Raw genomic sequence first — 22,376 nt, 5'->3', positions numbered from 1 at the left:
AGCGTGCAGCTGTGAACACGCATAGTAAAACACCACAGTATTTATTTTGTGATATTCAACTAAAAATGTTTCCCCTCAAACTTTCTTTAAAGTCAGGGATGCAGTAGAGTCACATTTCCAGTTGGGCAGAAAAAAATAGCTACGGCTAATACCAAGCAACTCTTTTTATAATCAGAAAGGCACGGTGCCGTGGTTTCACCAATCAAACGATTATCTCAACAAAGAAACTGTTTGTAGTCCTTCCAGCCAAAAGGAAATTCAGATCCTGTCCATCACATCTTCAAACGGTTTGCTCTTATCCGCCGGTGAGAATAAGTCCACGGCGGCAGAACTAGCTATGAGTGGAAGCAACAAAACAGAATAAAAGCAGCAAAAAATAAAAATAAAATAAGCAAAAGATCAAATTGGAAGTCACGTTCTATCTGGTAGCATGATGTCATTTGAGGATTTAAAGAGAGGAAAAGACACACATTGCGTTTCCTTCACAACGTCTGCGCCTACTGACGACTAAAACAAGAGTAAGCGTAAACCTACAATACATACCAGCTTCCTCCCATGCAGCAGTGAAGGATCTTTTCTACAAACAGGAAGCATGAGCGTATGTGCGTATTTTTGTGAACATGTTAAAATGCCGCTACGCGTGTCTTTGTCGGGGTGGCAGGGACGCTCGGTAGCCCAAAAGACCACCCAAAAAAAAAAAACAAGAAATAGAAGGTGGGTGCTTCTTTGTGTTCAGCAAAAACATGCTCCAACATGACAAATTATCTCCCGACCAAATCTCTCTCCATGTCCCCAGTGACGCCATTTGACGCTGGCAACTTCTGCATATAGTGTCGTGCACCAAGCTCACAGCTGACTTTGCATTTATTATTCTCTCCCCCACCCCCTGCCCCCACTCACAAAATCAAACATGCCAATGTGGGAAAAAGAAAAAAAAAACTTGGCCTCATGAAATATTGCATCACCGCAGTTCCTAGAGGAGTCCTGTCACAACTACCGATTCCCTTCCTGTACTCTAAAGAGCATGCTCAGTGCGCGCTCCCTTCGAGCCCCTGCAGCCGGCCCCCCAAGACGGCTCTTTCTATCTGCGTGGCCAGCCCAGGGATGACTCAGCAACGAGTGACTCAACATGCGCACACATTACACACACTTCCTCTTGCTGGATCCCTCTTGGGGTGGGGGGGTTCAGACGCCACTGTTCCCATGGTCATCCTCAGCGCCCGGCCCGCCTGTTGTGAAGACGTGCTCACACTCTTGCATGCATGCGTTCCAATAGTGGAGGAAGCAGGACCTTTTTTGAAACACTTCAACTCTCATGACAATCGCAGGGCATGTCATGTCAGTCAACCACCCGCACCTACTCACACAATTCAGAGGTTTTTAATGAGCGGGCAGGGTTTGGGGAATGTAGGAGGAAGACGGAGTACCTGGGGCTGCACATAAAGGCAGGAGCCAAATTCCAAACCTCAGAGCTCTGAGGCACAAGCTCGACCACATTCGGTCCAGCTCAGTTAAAGCAAACTCAAGTTTGCTCACCCTTGCACCCTGGTGTTATTAGGTTCACTCCTCACAAAAAATAAAAATGAAAAAAAAAATGCTGAATTGACATCGCCGTAACAGTTTGCCATGTCAGACTTGACTCTGATTAATAATAATAATAAAATGCCAATGTGAGTGCTGAAAGAACCAGAACCGAAAAACAAAAAACAAAACAAAACAAAAAAAACCTTTTTGGTCCAGTACAGAGTATTGAAATACACACCGATGTGTGTGATCGCATCCTTAATCATTTATGACCCCCTCATCTGTCTCACCTTTTTCCGAGCTGAACAGACTGCGTCCATTAAGTCAATTAGTTCCTGCTCTCTGGGTTAAATACAAACATCCCCCCCCCCCCATCAGCCACAGGGTAGGTCCGCATTTAAGACTACTGAGACTGCCGCTCAATCACTTCATCTTCAAATCAAAAACAGGCGGCGAGGCTTTTATTGGACATACTCACGTGTCAAACAGCTGCTGGCTTAAATTTATTTCCAGGAAAGCAGCTTGCGACAAGAATCGAGACAATTATTCTCAGAGAGCCTCGCGCCGTTAGTCGAAAAAAATACATATTTAAAAACGACTATAAAAATGGACTTGAAAAAAACCATAAACCTTACACACAATGGCTTGTCTTTTAGTTGTCAGTGTTGTTTAAAAAAAAAAAAAGTGACCTTGTGATGGGTGAAGTGCTTAGGAACGAATCCACAGACTCATGGCTAATCAAGACTGTTAGTCATAGTCTTCATCAAGGAGGCTCTCTGTTTCCCAAAAAAAAAAAAAAAAACTTCACAATAAGACTTTCAATGTGAACCGACCAGACATCAAAATGAGACTTTGACGGAAACAGGTTGCATGACAAACGCACACCAACTGATTTTGTCCTCACAACTGACCTCATGACTCGCCGGTTTGATTTTAGCGCAACCTTGAATCGACCTCGGACAAATGCCGTGACGCCCGACAGAGGGCTTGCGAGCATTTTTTTCACGTTCAAAATTTGATGATGACAAAAAAAAGCTTACGACCAGTAAAACGCAACCACCCGCAAACCTTCTCCACTCGGGGAGATGCGGGCTTCAATGATGCACTGCTCGCAGCTCATTGTGAGCAACGATACATACCGAATCGCGCAATTAGGTTCCGTTCGGATGGCCGTAACATTTTGCCAAGTCATTGAATGAGGGAAAAAAAACCCCACTGGATGTCAACTCAACAAATCATCAAACTAAATCAAACGCATTTATCACAAACTATTGACTGGGGAACTTCCAGTTCTCTCCAAGTGGCATTGGCGTGCCATTCATAAAATTAAATGGGAGAAAAGTTTAAACGCTCGACGTGCGCCGAGCTACGTCCTCATTGAATGCGGGTCTTTATGAACTTCACGAGCATGCTAGGGCGCATTCCTAATATTTACACAGTGAAGATTACGTAATACAGCGGCTTGAGGCGGCAATAATTAAAAGCATCGTCCTTGTACTTGCAAAGTTTCTATGACCCTTTCACGCAGCAAACAATTATGACTCGCATAACATGTAGACAACACTCGGGTTGGAGTACGTTTCACCAATTGGCATTTTATAATTTGTTCCGAAAAGGCTTCAAGGAGCGTGACACGGATCAGAAAAGAATTCCTTTGCCTTCCCCGACGCCACGACAATGACGGCGCACTTTCTCCCTGGGTCATAAACAACAGCAGATTCTCACGTTACCGCAATTTAGCACCGAGAGTGTTATCAGTCCCTGGCCCTCAGCGCCAGAGCATAATAACACCACCTTGGGTATTTTTAGGGCATCGTATGTTTCTTATATTTAGGAAATGCAACAAAAAAAAAAATCAATTTTGAACTTTTGAACACCCTGAACCGGTCGCCAGCCAATCGCAGAGCAACCAAACACTTGATGCTAAATTCACATTGATGTTTTGAGACCGCATTGGGGTTTTATTTTGTTTGTTTTGTGGTGTGCTATTCTGATGCTGCAGCTCTCCAAACGTTATCTAACAAGCCTAGTTAGCCTGGTCTTTGTTCTTGACGCCGTCTCACAAGACCCACAATTTCCCTAGGGCGGGGCCAGCCCAGAATTTCCTTCGGGATCATCAAAAGTAGTTACCTAAGCTCCAGCTCACCTGACCGAACGTTTGACAACAGTACACTGGAAAGAGTCTGGAGGAAAAGTGGTCACAAATAATATCATCCTCTTATCATCCACTCAGATGTCAAGGGATTCTTGTGCCCCCCCCCCCTCACCCCCCCATAACTATCTCTAACAAATTACTGTTCCCGTGACTATCAATTACAGATAGCTCTATCCGAACAGCGTGTGATCTCACAGGGCCGCATGGCATGAATTGATCAGAAACATCAAACGCGGTTTTCCCGAAAATCAGAGTGGAAAAAGAAACCAAAAAAAAAAAAAACCCAGAAAAACACGGTAACATGTGCATCACAGGGTCTGGGATGGAAAACAGATTTTGTTGCCACCTTTGAATTTTAATTGTGTGAGTCAGAGAGTGAATCAGTGTGGCTTACACTTCCAAAGCGTAGCCAGTGCGTGGGCATAAGGAGGGTTATTAGAAAAAAGAAGCGGCGGGGGTGGGCTGGGGGGTTAAGGGACTAAAGCAAGAAAGCAAAACGGAGAAAAGTTCGGCAAGAGTCATTGAGGGACGTGAGGGAGGAGGAGGAGGAGCGCCAAGTTTGAGAGTGGACGTTCAGGTGGTCGAGCGGAGGATCTGAACTCTGCAATGACAGTGACCGGAAGCGACAAGGAGCCGTGCCCTGGTGAGCGGTGACCGCTACGTCAAGGCAACGCACTTTTCACGTGCGCTTATGATGACATCATTGGTTCCGACTGACTGACTGCGCTGGAGTTGATTGAAAAATTAGACACTCCATAGGCGTCAGTTTTTCCAGAAGGGTGGAAGCTCTCGTGACTGCAGCGAGGATTGATTCCATCTTTTCTTCCATTTTTGCGTCCCGTTCTTTCGAGAAAGTGGATTTGAAAGAGCAGTGAAAAATAACAACAGAAATTATATCATTTCAATGTTTTTTTTGTAACCAGGAGTCAAAACAATGCCGCTCCGCAAGGGCTTTAAAAGGAATATCTGAAAATTTGATGCAAATACTGAAATTGGCAACGTCATGTTGTACAGAAACAGAAGGAGCTCCTACAAAAGCGTCTTTTGAATACCTTCGTATACGTGATCGGTCAATGAAGACTTTTTTTAAAGTCATGTGACTCCGCTGCACACATTAGCAGTGCATTAAATGTCGCCTTCTGCTGTAAAAGCCTTTCGAGCATAAATGCTACTAACGGGCTAACAAAACAAAACGGAAACTTCCTATGTTTCATTTCTTTTTTGGGGGGGGACAAATTCTAAAATTCTATTGGTCAGACCCCACATGCGTCTGTTAATTTTAGGAATTATCGATTCATCTAAAGTGTTGAAAATGGCCTGCTGTCTTCCATGATTCCATTTCAAAGGCAAAAAGTGGACACCATATATTTGTGAACAGCCCCTTAGATTTGCGCTAGAATTTTTAACCAGTGTGAAACAAACAAGTCAACCACAAAAAAGATATTTTTCAAGATTGTAAAGCCCGGAGGGCGCGGGTATACCGGATTGCCAACCAATAACCCTTTCTTATTTTGTTACCGCAGGCAAAAGCGGGCCACTTCACGTTAGCCAACGCTACAGTAAGGGAAGAACAGACACCGTGTGACCTTTTTCAGTAACTTTCACTTCAAATCGTATAATCAAGCACGACAAGCCGCTGCGAAAGGCCAGCGGGAGGACCGCCGTGTAAAAGTGCACGACTGCTTGATGGCAAGCAAAGGAGACCGGGTGGGGGGGATGATGGGACAGGACGGGTCTCAGCTTCCCTTCAACACACACACGCACACATACACACACACACGCTTGCATAATTGACGAACATTCTGTAAAGGAGGAAGCGACACTGAAACATGAGATAACCTTAGTCTTACTTCCCACAGCCTGAGGTGGTGCATCAGCTGATTTGTGGTCAAACAAGCAAGAAGCCTTGAGCGACTTTGCAAAACAGCCCGGTGGAAGTCGTTTCACTGAAATTCCTCCTAATTTAACTCTGTTGAAATACCAACGCTGACGGGGCATGGCAACCTTAAGACAGCCCACTTCCTTGCCTAATAGTTGGCATTTAGTAACCACTGTATCCCGATTGGCTTTAGGACACACATAGAATATTTTTGAAAAACCTTTTAGCACCTCCGAAAAGTAAGCACACATTTTGTTCTAATTGTTATTATTATTATTATCATTTTGCTTTGGAGCACATTCTCCTACTCCATTCTGCATTCCCACAACAATGCGCGATCCGACACAACACAATGCTGCTATTCTTGAGACGCGCAGAAATAACGCTGCGCTGCTCTCGGGGCCATTTCCTGTGGTCTGGGAACTTAGGAGGCGCGCTGGGAAAACTGAAAAGCACCCAGAGACGTCGGAAAGCGTGATGGAATAGACAGACTCGGGTGTGGAATGTCGCAAGACAAGACAATACAATTCCACGAGAGGGACCGAGGCCAGTATGACGAATAAAAAGATGTCAACACAAAGAAGCCTGCAGCCCGTCATTATCCTCACGAAGACAGAACCTGGCATGTTGAGGAAATGATCATTAAAAAAATGGATTTAATGACTGAGTAGAGACATCTTGGCAGAATGCACATGTGATAAGTGATTCTGTGTGTGTGTGTGGAGGGGAGGGGGGGGCTTGGGAACGGGGCCAGTGACGAGCAACAGGGCTCAAAGACACTACAGAAGATTGTTGGAGATATATGACAAAGCACAAAGCGATGGTGATTCGCATCTCTATCAGCAAACATGCAAGCCACTGTTACGCTGCCAGTAAAAATTGTTTTTAAAAAGCTGGCATTTCTCCCTCTCTCGCTGTTTCGTATGAGCGACACCGGCACGGGATTGTGGGTGGGGGATGAAGGTGACCTGGCAATTTTCACCTTTTAAAGTAGAATCAAAAGCGTTTCAACAAGTTTGTGGTCTGCTTTGGGATACTGCGTTTACTTAATGCTACAACAATTCTTTTGCCATTTCAAAGTGTCGAGCAAGGAAAGTCCAATGCACTTTTTTTTGTTTTTTTGTTTGTTTGTACAAAGAAATCGTAATTGAATTTATACATTTACAACCTTAAAAAAAAAGATAACAGTTTTTTTGGGGGGTCCAAAAGGAATTTACATAATTATAGTGTAATCATAATTGAGCGTCCCTCCCACAAAGTACATTTTAAGAGTTACATACGACTGTGAACTAAACGTCAGCACTGGTGCTAATGCTAACGCATTAGCTAATGCTAACACACATCATGTGTGTCCTGGTTGGCCTACCGATATTACAAACCACACAAGTCGACTATGTTACAGAACAACAAATGATTTGGTGTGTCGGCAACGTTTGCGCTAGGGCTCACTAAACATTTGGAAACTGACAGCTACTTCTTCTACGACACAACGCGAAGGACTACCAGTTCATAAATTGCCACGGCAAATCAGAAACCTAGTCAGTCCAGTATGGATGTGAATAACGGTCTGCTGCTTTGCATATTTTGGTGCAAGAGATGGATGAGTGAATTTGTTATTGACAGAAAACTAATATTACAGTACAACATTTGAGCGGAAATACAGATGAGCCCTCCAGACACTGACGCCGACATATCTAATACAAAGAGCTTTGTTCAAAATAGTTTGCAGGTTAATTTTATCAGACTGGCATTATCACTACGTTAAAAAAATATAATAAAAATACCCACAAATATATTTCTACAAGGCAAATACAGTCAGTACATTCTGTTCAGTTCTTATCACAAGTAGTATTCTCAAGTGTACTGTGCAAAACATACAGTCGAGACAATGGAGGAACTTGAATGCAGCCACACAGGCTTGAAAGTAAGAAAGAAAAAAAAACGGTCTGCATAATAAACATGAAACACAACTTATCGCTGGAATCTTTAAACACATGCTTGTTTGCAGGAAAGCTGAAAGCAGCAATCCATCATTCACATCCGAGCCAAGACGAATTCACACCGTACAAACACGCCTCAAATCTTCCGACCCGGGAATATGAAGCCATCTCTCACCGAGGTTACTTACGCCAGCCAGCCGTTTGAGTGACTCATTCCTAAGTGTCAATAATCTGCTTAATTTCAAACTGTGAGGACTCCTGACAATATTGCAGACGTGAAATAGTGGCGTGCGAGATGGGGAATAATTAAAGCGTGTTTCATCTGACTTCCTGGAATTCTAATTGCAGAGGGAAAAGTCCAAACTGGTTTGAGGAAAGTGGTCAGAAAGACAACTTTCTGGTCGTTTGTGACTTCTGCTATCCAAGTTATGTTCCATGTGCATCCAACCACACTGTATGACTTTGCTTTTGGCTTTAACGTGATGTTTGTTTTGTATGTTGTAATTCAAGGGCGTCAAACTCATTTTTTGTGGCGGGTCAAATTGGCGTTGTGCTTTTACCTTGAGGGTTGCTATAACTGTGAAACAGTATATGAATGATCATCTTAATATTGTCACATAGACTTATTAGTTTTACTAGACTGAAGCTGAGTTCTCTTCCCATTCATATGTTAAAAGTTAAAATGATCAAATGTTACCGAAAAATATTGCTCTTACAGTTAATCAATGTTTATTGATGGCGAAAGTTTGATTGATTCTTTCTCCTATTGTTTCCGATCCACCTCAGGCAAGAATCTTGTTTTTACTGAACGGTTAAGTGTCAACAACATGCACTCTTACTGAAACTTGTGACTTGCAGTATTGCCAGACAAAAATTTAGCTTGCAGTAAATCCCTGCGAATAAAAACAAAACAAAAAAAAAACGTCAAGATGTACCCATGAAGGCAGGCGAAGCGTCCTGTGACTCAACGGCAAACAATCAGGGCATGTTTCTCAGACCGCATCCCCGCGCCAAGAATCAACCACAGCACCGACAAGCAGACACATGTTCCCACCCCCAAGCCCCCCTAACTCCCCTCACCAACAACATCCCCCTGAACAACTGCAACTATAGGAGGCCTGTAATCAACATTTTTGCCAAACAACAAGATTGCGGTGGAGGAACACGACAGAGTAAAGTCACCCAAGTACGAACAGTCTTTAATTATGGCCGCTTTGAAAGCGACGCTTGTGTTTGCCTCAAAACAAACCTAACCTGGGTATTCTGGGTTTTGGGTTTTTTTTCCTCCCAAACTAAATACACAAAACACAAAAACGCACACCTCTGAATCGTGTTTACTGCAGTAGCACCCGTATAGACATTGGAACCTCCAAATCCGAACGATGTGTTCCATGATGCTAGCAGCTAAGTAAGCAGTAAGCTAGCTGCTGGCTTATGTTCAAGAAAACAACATTTCATTGCGACTCATGTCAAGTGAATGAACACCATAAACATTTATCAATGAAACGGGCAATGTTTCCATTCACAATTAAATGAAAAGAAAGAGACGCCAGTGTAAATGCTACGAAAATAAAGTAAAAGCCCTCGGCCATTCAAGACGACAGAAAGCATGTTGTTTATTATTTTAGAATGTTTCTATGACGGAGTATCGTTCCATGCATTTTCATTTCTGTTCGGTTGCTCGTACTTGGTAAACTGCACCATGTACAAGCAGTTTTTTGTGATCATGAGAATAAAGAGTGTATAAAGAGTATTTATATGCTGTTCACATTGGACTGAGCACGCGGCATATAGTCAATTTTTGATTTGATGGTTCTTATCAATTTTTTTCCCCCTTTTTGTCATCACTTGCAGCCTTCAGTGTTTATCACTAAAACACAACACACACACACAAAAAAGCAAAGTGCCTTTGTTTAGTTGTCCTTTAAATGATCACTGAGCTGAAGTTTCATGAAAGCGCGACTGACATCAGGGGTGATGGCGGCTTGAGCTTCAAATTGCACCACTTTCCTGCTGTACAAAGTTTCTTTCTCTTCCATATTTCCGCCCTAATTTGTCTCTTCCTTCTTAAATTCCCATTCCGATCCGTCAGGCAATTATCTCCTTCTGTGACTCCCCCGCCCCCGACCCCCACCACCCTTCGGCCCCACCTCCCCTCCCCCACAATACAGCCGTTTCTCGGCCCTCACTCATGGTCTCGTCAGCAAAGTTCCTGGAAACCCAGAGAAGAGAGGAAGAAACGACGGCTGAGAGCGCCGAGACGTGAGGCCGAGGGCACGTGCACATCCTGTTTCTTCTTGGAAAAATTAACCATGGTCCAAAGCACAATTACCATGTTTCATGTATGCCTGAATGCAGAAACAAAAGCAGCTCATCGCTGACATTACTGATGGACAATCCGGAACAGCACATACCAGCGAAATGAGGAAGCATTTAGTGGAATACATGAGTAAATTTTTTTTTAAAATCTTTTGAATGGTGATTTTGGGTGTACATATATTCTCGAGAAATTACGGTAATATCACAATTTGAAACACTCAAAACCTAGTCAAACTCGGAGTGTGAGCAAATGTCCAAATAAACATCCTCATAGTGGGTGTCATCTGTGCACCTCACTAGACCTCAGTTGAGCCCGCCTCAAGGATTACCGCTGCATGTGTTTTGCTTTGGTCTGTGCTTGTCACTCGTGATCAGAAAGGCAGAGTGTTACATGTTCATATAAGTGTGTAAGAATGATTTAAGAGGATTTTAAACGGTGTTCGTAACATAACACTTGACTCGTTGGCTTTTGGCTAGATTAAAAAAAAAAATAATGTTATCTCAAACTATCTCAATGGGATGGATGGATGGACGGACAGATGAGGAGTCGAGTTCGTGCCAAAATGATGCCTATTATGACAGTGAGTGGCAAAACGCTAAAGCCGCCAAGAGTGCCATCTTGTTAACATTCCATTTTTATTGGGCACTTGCTGTGTGTTTTCATTTTAATTACCTCGTGTGATTCTGACTCCTTGGTGCCCCTTTTGGCACAAAACAATACAAACGCCAGGAAACTTAAGCAGCATGTAGACTTCGATTACCGCCTGTTTGGTCATCTTTTGTTCTTCAGGTTTGTTTTTTTTAACGCCGCTTTTCCTGTGCACGGTACAGGCGAGATGGAGCCAATCCCAGCTGACTTTGGACGAGAGGCGCGTCACACTCTCGAGTGACTGCCAGTCACAGGGCATGTACAAACAAATTGCCATTCACAGTCACAGTTCGAGTATTTAAGTGGTTCTTAAAATTTTCTACACTAAGAACCAAGTTTTCATCAAATACGGGACAGGTTTTATTCATAATACTGTCGAACCTCATTTCTACGTACCCCGTTTACGTTTTCGCCACTACAACGTCAATAAAATAATGATTCAAGTGGAACGCTTTGCACGTAAAATTTCAACGAATGCACCCAAATCAAATGTTTATAAACAATCAGTTCTTAAAGAGAAATGCAAATGGATTGGAGACAAAAGTTGAAAATAACTGAACTACACATAGGCAGTGATACTTTCACATGCCCGCGAGCTACTGGAGGTACGTGTGCAACACTTCGAGGAACACTCGAGCATTAAATGAATGCACCAGAATAAACACAAATTTCATCCTCTGATTTGATTTTGCAGGTTTATGGGGCATACGTGTACATTACATGGGTACAGTAAATCCCAACAATAATTTTTGCGAATTAAAATCATTGCATTATCCATCCATATTTTCTATCCCGCTTTTCCTCATTCGGGTGGCGGTTGAGCTGCAAGCTCCTACCCAGGCTGACTTTGAGGGAGAGGTTGCATACACCCCGAACTGCTCGCCGGCCAACAGCAGGGCACATGCCCGTATACAAACAACTCACACTCACATTGACACCTATGGGCAATTTAGAGTCTTGAATTCACCTAACATGCTAAGAAGCCGGAATACCTGGAGAAAATCCATGCAAGTCAGTCTAACCCACAACTTGTAAACGGTGAAGCATATGCGCTAACCACGAGTGTTCCATGTTGCTCTGCATCTGTTTAATTTATTGCACTGAATAAGGGGGAAAAAAGGGGAGAACATGCAAACACAGGAAAGCCGCTGCCGAGATTCGAACCCCAAACCACAGGATTGTAAGGCACTGGCAATAACAAAGGCCTTGCAATTAAATTCTGGCACTAGGGTTTGAAATTACAAACAGGAACTTTTACAATTTCTGATACAGTAAGACATTAGGTTCTATTTCATGTTTAACATGTCACGACATAACAGACTTATCTCAAAGTTTGTACGTACATAGAGAAAGATGTGCAGGTGAGATGGGCTAGCTGAGTGCCATTCTGCGTCATTGCCATGGTGACCATTGCCAGACTTACGTCAATTTTTCAATGACAGCGACACAACAACGTGGACTTTTCCCCAACTACTTTAAAACACATAAACTCACTTGTGACAAGTTTATAACACGCGGGGGGCTTCACGAACAATGCCAGAAAATTGCAGAGTTCCCTTATAAATGTCACTTTGATGTGTTTTCAAGGTGAAAACGAAAAATAACTGCGGTGTTTAGAACGTGAACGCATCCCAGGGGAGTCGTCGTTTGTGGACAGTGTGCCATGTGGCGAAAAGAGAGCAAGATGTTCAAGTATAAGAATGTAATACTTTGCATGAGTGTACTCACGTTCTCCGTTATCTCGGACGGGCACCCACCGCTGCACGACGACAACACAACAGTTTGGACTTCGCATAACGGAAATGTGTCGAAAAGGCATCAAAAAGTTGGTCACTAAAGTGGCGTCGGCGAGAAGAAAAAAATGAGCGAGAGTCGACTTCAACGGCAAGAAGTCCACAAAATGGTCTCTCGGGCTTCCATTATGACTTGATGCGACAATGTCTCCGACTTAAAAGAAAAGAGCAAAAAAAAAAACTTTAAGGCACGAACTTGACGCGGAAAAAAAGTGGGGACCCTCGTTTCCGCTCAGCAGGGATGGAGGGTGGGGGGTAAAAATATACACCGCCGCGTCAAGTTTGAAACATTTCTAACAGCTTTTCCGGCTTCCGATTGAGCAAAATAAAACTTAAACGTGCCAGTTAAAGACGAGAAGACCAGTTTTTTTTCACATTTTAACTCTTGAGCCCGTTTCAAAATGTACTACTCTTTGGACACCGTGGAAAATAAATTAACACCTCAAAATGTGTATACGACAGTTTTTTTTTTTTCCATGAACACAACTTATTTTACTTCTTTAAAAATTATGTTCATTTACATATTTTATTATGTTGGACTTTCTTTCATACAGTATTTGACTTTACACAATATTTGTGAGCGATTGGGAGGGGCCCAGCTCAAATTGAGCCAAAATTTTGATATAAGTGACGCCCATTGAAATGCATTGGGAAAAATATAATCACTATTAAACCTTTAAAAAAATCCCCAGAACGTTGATTCAATACATGGAATATATTCCATGTATTGAATGGGGAAAGTGTGTCACACCTCTTTTCCAAAGTCAGCTGGGATTGACTCAAGCACACCTGCAATCCTAATGATGACAAGTACGACAGAAAATGGATAGATGGATGGATGGATGGATGAATACAAAGTGCTAAACATGCCTTTACACTTAGTTAGCATGTAGTCGCCTGACTTTCGCTTTGACTTGGTGATATGCACATATTCTCTGTCGACATGAGCCAGGCTAACGCCCATGGCCCGGATCTTTTATTTGTTTGCTTCAACAGATGCAAATTCCTCCCACAAATGTGCTTTTCATCTCATTTCCGACACACAGGGTGAATAGGCATGACCCAAGGCTGCAGGGTCTCATGACAAACCAAATGCTTGTTTCCTGCGCGGTGCAGTCAAACATGCTATTGTCTCCAACTATTATGTCTCTATTATGTGTATTATGAAAAGAAATGAATTGTAATCGAATTCGACAGGGGTAAAAAGACTCATTTGGTGGTCATGAGCGCAACTTCCATTTCATTCAGCGTCTGTGTTGAACTTGAGGAAAAGCCAGAGTGAGTTTGCTTGCATGGATTTTAAAGTGTTTTTACTTGAGACTTCATGTTCATCCATCCATTTTCTTCTGCACTTTAGAGCAGCATTTGAGTCAAAGTTGACATTCATTTGATTGATGAACAGTCTGTCTGGCTCGGACAACCCGAGACCTGTCATTTGACCTTATTTAATGGGAGTGACTATGTATTTGGAAGCAAGTTCTCGTTGACTCACCAATTTTCAGAGTAAAATGCTGGAAGCCATTTCATTGATACCGAATCAGGCACACACAATTCTTCCATCGTCTTTTTCCTTTGTTCATGGTTTGACAACACATTCAGTTGATTGAAATTTCTGTCTTCTGGTACACTTTTATTGTGATGCTGTTAAAAAGGAAGTACGTTCCATTTATCTCTTATCTTAATATCTTTAACATCTCTGACATCTCTTTCCATGGACTACCCAGGCAGTTTACAGAGCATTGGTATTTATAGTACATACCATTAATAACACAAACATGATTGACGGCCACTCCACACACATCTCGTAGGTTAACATTTCTTCATTTCTTTACCTCACAGGATTAATCAAGTACAAAAGTAACAAAAAGTATTTAAGTACTGTATACAGCATTCCATCACAAAGCGAATACCTTCCCCACAATCGCCAAACTGATAAACAGCGCCATCTGGCGAATGAATGAAAAGCGACACAGTACTCTGTTCTGTGCGCAATCGTGTCTGCCTTGCCTGCACGCAGACAGGCCAGCCCCTTTGCGCTGCCGCCGCATGATTGTTTTGCACGTTTCTCCCTTTTTAAATCGTCTTATTTTGGGTTCACACAAGTGTTTGATTTTATTATAGTTCTCTTTATTACGGAAAAGGTGTAGACAGGCTTTGTTAGAGCTGTTACAGCACTCCACAGTAGAGTATATGCATGTAATACAGTATGCTCAAGTTCAGCCTAATTCAGTCTATTCAGACTTGAAAATGTAGACTCGTTTACAAGTGTTTCATTTTTTTCCTTCCTCTTAAAGTAAAGGTGTCCCTAGTTGTTAAATTAAATAGCCTATAAAGTGCTGTAAATGTAAGTATTGTCCCGCTGTCAGTAAAAGTGTGCCCAGGCTTTTTTTATTACAGTAGGCCAGGTCCAAATGCTCAATTTCAGGCTATTAAAAGCGTTAAAGTACAAACCTTTGCATAATTTACAGCACTTACACCACGGCCCAGATGCTAATATGACATGTTAAATAACGTCAATTAAATAACAAAAAAAATTCATATGAAACACTTTTTGGGAAACCCTCAAATTTCTTTCAACCGCAGGTTTTGCCGCAACGCCGTGAGGATTATCCCTTTGCAGATCTAAAAGGTGGCAAACCTAAAACTTGGTACTCAAAGTAGCCAAGTTGGAAAGGCTGCCAACAGCTGACGGCGCTGCAAAAATGCTGTGAAAAAAAGTGGGAGAGATTGTCGTAAAGTATGGTTCTACCAGTGTTATTATAACTACGAGTAAAATAAAAGAGACTTCTAAAAGCTCTGTAGTATTGTCCAACAACTACTATAATGTAAGGAATATATGGTATTCTTAATAAAAACTATGCATGTTATACTTAAACTGTACTTTTTCATGTTAATTGTGTAATAAAAGAAAATTAAAATGATACAAAGTTCCAAATGGCCTGCATAAGAATTCCAGACTTTGACAAGACTGACCAGTCTAGAAAGTTTATTGGGTTGCTTACAGTATGTGATTAAAATATTTCAAGATATCATAATCATCACAGAATATTTGATATTAGTTTGAAATAATAAAATGACTTAAATATGTAGAAAGGCCTTTCATAAACAACGCAATCCATTTATCACATTTGATTACCGTACATCATCTCACATAAGTTCTCATTTATGTCATCAAAGTGACACACCAAACTATCGTTAGCAGGAATGATAATTGTACTTTTATGTCAGATATTTGAATATACTGTACCACAGTCATTAAAGTATACATGGTTAAAATTGATGATTCAAAACAACACCTGTATCATGTGCAACATTTTTTGAAAGTCACAATATGTAATACAAAAAGATCAATAATGTTGAGTTGAAATGTGGCACTTTTGATTATGCTACAATTATTATTTATACGGTTAAATCAAAAGACATGCCACCATAGCATAAAGTTAACATTAATGCAAAGGTCTTTTTTTTGGGAGGGTAGGGGGCAGGGGGGAACTCCCTCTTGTACCATGTGTGTAACATTCATGATAATGCTGTGCAATGAGGCGGACTGAAGCCACCCAGCCACTGTCGGAACATGTTCATTGAAAGAAAGGCAAACAAAGAAACAAAGTGTGGTCCTCTGATAACGCTTGACTGAAATAATCATAGTTGTTAAAAACTAACACGTGACAAAGCAAAGTCGAGGCCTTCTAAATGAGTCACCGTAGGATGATCCCGTTTTGCCGAGCACTGGCTAAAAAAAACAAAACAAAAAACTTCCAACATGGAAGAGGAAACATGAGGTCAGATGTTCTCTGAAAAGACCTGTGAGGGAACAAGAGTTGTGGAGTACACCCTGAACCGGTCAACAGCCAATTGCAAGGCATGTACAGTATACACAAACAATCACTCTCTCACAGTCTTCAATGAGCCTAAAAGGCATGTTTTTGAAATTTCAGAGGACGCCACAGAGAAGATGTAAACACAGAACCTGAAAACTGTGAGGCAGGCCAGCTAGCCACTCTCGGGAATGAGCACTACTGTAGAAGGTGTGCATGAAAAGCTTCTGATGCATCCGAAAGTCTACCTGAACAACTCACCCGCCGCCATACATCAAAACTAGAGTGCATAGACCAATAAATAGAAACGACAATGTATCGAGTACTGTATTTTCCGCACTAAAAGCCTTCCATTTTCTTAAAAGCTCAAAGCGCGCCTTAAAATCCGATGCACCTTTGGTACGGTCATTACGGTAATATGTCAACCCCAAAATGGCTCCTTGCTAGAGACATGCTTACAAAGCAGAGTTCAAACTTAAGGCGATCGGTGTCGCCTTAAGCAGCGGCAAGAGAGTTCAATGTTAACGAGTCAGTGTTATGACTTGCTGTTGGTTAAGTGAACTGTGTCGCTGCCTTATTAAATAAGTCTTACTGACATTTGATCGTCGCTATATAAATCAAGTTGTAGTGTAGTGTAGTGTTCTGTTGGCATTTCCTTGAGCGTTGCTCCATCTAGTGGATGCATTGTAGATTGCGTCTTACAATGCAGTGCGTCCAATATATGAAAACAATGACAAAATAAGCCATTCATTGAAGGTGCGGCTCAGAATCCAGTACGCCTTTTAGTGTGGAAAATACGGTAATGGAAACGTATGAATGGAAAGAGTAGGTCAAGGCCAAACTAAAATGGAATGCAATGAGTAGTGTAGTTGTGGACTTCCCTATTTCACTTAGGTTCCTCCAGCAGCTTGTCATCGTTTCTGAGTCGCTTTAAAAAAAAAAGATATATATATATATATATGCACATTAAATCAGATATAGGCACTAAATCACATTTGAGCAAAAAGAAAGTGTCAATACGTTTTAGCTACTCTGTTGCCAATATTCCATTGACAACTGTCATCAAGGAAAAGTGAAGACAAATGTAATACAGTATTTCTATGATTTTTTGCTAGCTTTATCCCCAATCGTACAACAGGGCAGTTGCTTTTTTCCTTTACCCGACAGAATGGACAATCACAAATATCCTCGTCAAAACAAAGCATTTGTTGTGAAGCAATAATGTATTCGCCATTGATACTATAGTGGTTCACATAGCTGACCCAATTTGACGCTGTAGCCATTTCACGAAGCTACTTTAAAACAAAACAAAAAAAAACGTCATTGGACCGCGCAAAAGCGTGGGAATGAATGTCAGGTGTTAAACTTCAACACCGTGGTCCCAGGATTGCAAACTTCATTACAGGCACTGTTTCTATACAACAGCACCACAACCAATTCAGGAAAATAACGCTTTTTACAGCCCCGCGTATAAAAGTGGCTTTGACCTACAAAAGCAGAAATTTGCCCTGTCGCCTCCACTGTTTCTATAGAACAGTGACACAAAAAAGCTGGAGAAATGCTTTTCCAGTTGGTGTAAAACTGGCTACGACTGTCAAAAGTGGGTCGACTTTCTATCTCCGTTCTGTCGTGACAACATTTATACCAAATTTTGGAAAAGGCAAAAATGCCTTCTGCTACATCCAAAGCTGAGGGGGGGGGGACTAGATTGTCTTTGTCTCCTTTTCCAGAACAGCAACATGAAAAGGCAGGAAAAATGCACAGTTGGTGTGAAACTGGTTACCACCTCCAAAAGGTGAAAAATGCTAAGTTGACTTTAAATCATTTTGTGTCTGTGCCTTAGGGGTCACCTTCACCCCTCCATTTTTGGGCAAAATGGGGGGAAAACCCATTTACAAACAGTCTATTAAAAGTGGCTTGTGATGATCATTTCAAACATTCCAGGGTGTAACCTGCTTTTAGCAGCAAGTCCTTGGGGATGCTCTCCAATGTTCGCCTTGACCCTGGAAAACGGAACCACAACGGAATGAATTCTTTTTGGAGAACTTGACCCCCGTCTCCGTGGGTTCACTGACTCTGCAGCCACTGTGCCCTCAGTTCCTCCACCTCCAGTCCGTACCAGTCGTGGAGCTTGGAAAAGCATCCGGTGCCGGGGGAGAAGGGGCTCTCCAGAGACGCTCCTCTTCTTCTGGGAGGCACCGGGGGAGCCTTGGCCCCGTTGGCCCCGCCCTCCCAGGCCACACAGGAGGACACCCCCTCAGAGGAACCATTAGCCAAGCCGGGGCGCGGTTTGCTCCAGGTGACCCCGTTCTCCTTAGGACCTGCGGACAAGAGCTGGACCTCGTCCTGATGGTTCTTTTGTCCAGAGCTGGAGGACGACGTCGACAAGGACGAGGACGACGAGGACGATCTGGATTTGGACATTCGCTTGGACACCCTGGGCCTGCCCTGCGGGCCTCCGCCAGTCGCCTCTTGGATCTCCTCCAGTTGCCTCTCCAGCTCCTTGACCACCAGCCTCATGTAGTCGAAACTGGCCCGCGACAACGCTTTGACCCACGACTCCATAGCTGCCTGGCTATCGGCCGCCATCTTGTACACGCGAGCCCGGGCGCAGTCAAACTTGACGGCAAAGGCGAACTCCTCGGCTGACTCGCAGAGCTCCACGGTGCAGCCCTCCAGGATGATGACGCCGATGGGCTCGCGGCTGTCACGCTCCTCAAAGTAGAAGAGCATGTTGCCCTTGAGGACGAACCACCGGCGGTGATACGCCGTGTTGCGCTCGCCCTTCTTGAACAGGAAGCCCGTCTTGTCGGGCGGCGAGTCGCACGTGGCGTAGTGGGCCACGCTGCGTTCGTTCAATTTCATCGTCACTCCTCTTTCTCTCACTCGCCGGATGATTATTTCATCTGCAGGAAATGCATGGAAGGGTAAACTTACTGCAAGCGTGACGTTTTAGGTAAGGTTTCCCTCAAAGAGTCGATCATTGTGTGAAAATCAGACGAATGTATCGAAGGCTGCAGCTGTCAAATATTTCGAAAATGCCACCCCTGTGAAATTTGATTCAGAGTCAGTCAGTTTGAGTCCGATGGAGGTGTTTATTTGGAGAGTTTTTATTCCGTCGGTCGTTTGGCTTCATTATAAACAGTATCCATGACTTCACATAAACCCAGCTCGAGAAAAAGATGACAGTTGGCTGGTGGTCACCTTTGGATATATTCTGTCTTTTACAGACCCTTTCCTCAAACTTATTTCTCCAAAGATGGTAACGCGACTGCAGTAACATTTGCCGGTGTGGACAAATTATCCTACTACCATGCTAACATTACATACACAATTACCCTTCCTTTTATTTGTTATTGCATTTTTTTGGTGCAACATTTAATATAAAAACTGTCGTTCAATTGACTTTATATCTAGAAGGTACATGGTGGTTAAAAAAATGCTTGTAACATCTATATTTTTTAAAAAATGAAAAAACTAATTCAATTTTGATACACATTTTCTGCCAAATTGAAAATGATAAATATGACACTTCATTTGCTTTTGTGGTCCACAAAAAAAAAAGTGTATCGCGGGTTAGCAGCGGACACCGAGCCAGAATTTGTCACATGATTTTGGGGATTCCAATCCCTTTCACTACAAGATAAACTTTGCTTTGCAGTCACATGTGCGACCATAAACTGGGTCACAACCTTGAGTAAACAACTCCAGTCACAGTGGACACATCCACTTTTATCATGCATTTAGATCAATGATTCTCAAACAGTCGCGGTTAGTTTTAGCTTGGTGGTCTGCTCAGTAAACTGCAATCAACTGTCATATTGATAAAAAAAATCTTTGAACCCAGAGCTTTAACTGTCAGGCGAACGTGCAAATCACTAGCACACCCTGTAGGTTGTAAATATGTCATTTTCTGGAAGGAAAGGAATTTAAAAAATATGAATAATGAATAAAATTATATACCGTTGTCTTCAGTTAAGTAAGATATAAGATTATAAGAGAAAATAATGTTTGACTCTCCCAACAAAGCGACTTACGTGTACGTCGTCTCCTGCATCCATTCCGCCTGCTCATTTAATTCCAAGCGTCCACATCTCGTATTTCATCTTTTCAGGCAATTTTCAATAACATCCTGACAAAAATGAGAAAAACACAGCAGAAGACATGTCACGTTTGGTTGGGAAAATATGATTCACTGGCTTCGTCAGCAGCTTTTGACGCATCAGCACTTTTCCGACTGTTCAAAAACAAATGAAGCAAAATGAAGGGAAAGAGCAAAAATATTGCTTAAGTGCGTGGAAGTAGATCATTTTGTGTTTGTAGCACTGTATAGTTTTCGCCACTTTGACGGACAGATCGTTTCAGCATTAAACTTATACACATGAAAGCTCAGCTAGAGGCGTTAGCGTCTACATTACGACACCCATTTTTTTAATTATCACAATACTTGGAATCACATTACCCGTGGAGTCTTGATGTTTGTTCTGGAACAAGTCCTCATAGCGGTGTCCATCTAGCAGCCCTCTTTCTCCAATTTTTCCCATGTCACGTGACCTACAGAAGGAGCGCTAGTTTTGGTGTCACGCAGCCAGCCAGTTGGGCGGGGATTCTGAGTTGGCTTGACTTATATCTCCACAACAGATGAACAGTATAAAAAACGAGCGCACCAGTAGGAGCGGTGGTGGACCGCAGTGCCGCTTTAAAAAAATAACATGGTATTCATTGAAACAATACAATCCTTATCGTCATTCCATACATTATTATTAGGCCAGTGTAAAAATAATTCTACAATAAAATAGCTGTTAAAAAGTACACTCAGACTCACACTGTGTGAGTCTGAGTGTACAGTGTGTGCGTGAGTGTACATCACTGTCACACATGCAGACATGCACACAATTTGGTAAATGTTTAATTTCTCTCTCTCTCTCTCTCTCTCTCTCTCTCTCTCTCTCTCTCTCTCTCTCTCTCTCTCTCTCTCTCTCTCTCTATATATATATATAATAACCACTGAGGATAGAAGACAAATCTATTTGACAAATATTAATTGCTTTGGCAATAAAGTTTTTTTTAAATTGAAACAATCTTCCCACTTTTCTTTCCATTTCCCCCCAATAGGAATTACAATATTAATGAGCGTGAGATATTGACGCATTTTCGGAATTAGGGGACAGGCTCTGTTCTTTATCAGCCGCAAATAGCCGGAACTGATTACTCTCTTAATTAAAATAAGATTTAGCGTTTTATAAAGGCAATTCGTGGATTTAGACTGGAAATCCACGGGGACGGTGTTGGCCCGCACCTAATAATGTGACAATTAACTATGTATTAATCACACATTTTATATTTTTAAAACATTTTGACAGCAGTATTTGACATTTAACATAATATTGTGCATCCACTGCGGATTGTAACAGCAGCAAGTTAAACTTTGATTTGGTGTTTGTTTTTTATTGTACAGAAATAAGTTTTTTTCCCCCCAGTTTCATTCATTCATTACTTTTTATCGCTCTGCAATAAATTTCAGTTTGAATAATTCAAGCAAAATTATGGTAACCTGTGAATAGTAACAGTCGAAGAAGCAGATGGGACATCACACACACACGCACACACACACACACACAGACACACACACACACACACACACACACACACACACACACACACACACACACACACACACACACACACACACACATCCTTGTAGTACATTAAAGTATATGGATGTGCTCTGTCGCCCTCGGGCTACACAACATTTGCAGCCACCACGTAGAAGCATTGTCATGTTTTGCCCTGAGAACCTTCAGTCAGTCAGCCCCACTCCAAGCCGCATGCCAAACACCAGTGACGTGCATGAATGAACACTTGGCACTGCGTGCGTTCGTCTGATGCAGCACAGATGCGGGAAGCGGTTTAACAATACTCAAAACAAACATTCTGACAGGAAGACGAGGCCTCGTGAGGAAATCCAGATGAGGCTACCTTGTGATGATTTGACTCTCAACTTTGGACATGTGCCATTTGAAAAATGAAGGTCAGCAGGGCGGGTGAGTGGATCATGTCTGAAAAATAGTCAAACCCAAATATTTTCAAAGAAAAAGGATGTAGAAGATCTTTTCAAAGATGTGAAAATAAATAGTAGCCCGTCACTGATCTGCTTGGAGATGGTGCTGTGCAGTGTGCTGTGACCAGAAGGCTACCCCCTAAAAAGAATGAATCTCAATGTAACATTCGGGTTGACAAATTAAAACTGTTGACATTTTCACCCCCTTTATTCCTCCGACCCTGACCTTCATCTTTTA

At 42.3% G+C, this 22,376-nt stretch overlaps 2 protein-coding genes across 3 annotated transcripts in view; both read right to left on the bottom strand.

Moving 5' to 3' along the window:
• The window catches only part of sh2b3 (SH2B adaptor protein 3), a 44,249-nt gene extending 31,698 nt beyond the window's left edge, over window positions 1-12,551 (bottom strand). The window contains exon 1 of one of the 2 annotated variants that reach the window (XM_052067192.1): window positions 12,195-12,551. The gene's annotated coding sequence lies outside the window, so the exon portion shown is untranslated. Of the gene's footprint in view, window positions 1-543; window positions 1,058-12,194 lie in introns of those variants that run through there. The other variant, XM_052067193.1, reaches the window with a different exon arrangement.
• A 3,095-nt stretch (window positions 12,552-15,646) lies between these two features.
• Window positions 15,647-20,686, bottom strand: pheta1 (PH domain containing endocytic trafficking adaptor 1). The gene is made up of 4 exons (XM_052068072.1): window positions 20,540-20,686; window positions 20,115-20,209; window positions 18,197-18,983; window positions 15,647-18,080 (listed from the first exon to the last, which is right to left on the bottom strand). Exons 2-4 carry the CDS (start codon window positions 20,149-20,151, stop codon window positions 17,984-17,986), a joined length of 921 nt encoding a protein of 306 aa, XP_051924032.1. The 5' UTR covers window positions 20,152-20,209; window positions 20,540-20,686; the 3' UTR covers window positions 15,647-17,983.
• Between the last annotated feature and the right edge of the window lie 1,690 nt (window positions 20,687-22,376).

This window comes from Hippocampus zosterae, chromosome 6 (assembly GCF_025434085.1).
Source record: "Hippocampus zosterae strain Florida chromosome 6, ASM2543408v3, whole genome shotgun sequence".
In the NCBI taxonomy this organism is placed as follows: domain Eukaryota; kingdom Metazoa; phylum Chordata; class Actinopteri; order Syngnathiformes; family Syngnathidae; genus Hippocampus; species Hippocampus zosterae.
Note: the sequence above shows the minus strand (reverse complement) of the source record. Positions and strands in the feature narration are given on the sequence as shown.

What these genes read in the sequence shown, in the direction of transcription:
- pheta1 (XM_052068072.1), bottom strand. Translation starts at nt 20,151, where the DNA reads ATGAGCAGGCGGAATGGATGCAGGAGACGACGTACAC. An exon ending in ATGCAGGAGACGACGTACAC is followed by an intron (nt 18,984 to 20,114) that starts GTAAGTCGCTTT and finishes CATTTCCTGCAG; the next exon opens with ATGAAATAATCATCCGGCGA. An exon ending in TTTTCCAAGCTCCACGACTG is followed by an intron (nt 18,081 to 18,196) that starts GTACGGACTGGA and finishes TCCGTTTTCCAG; the next exon opens with GGTCAAGGCGAACATTGGAG.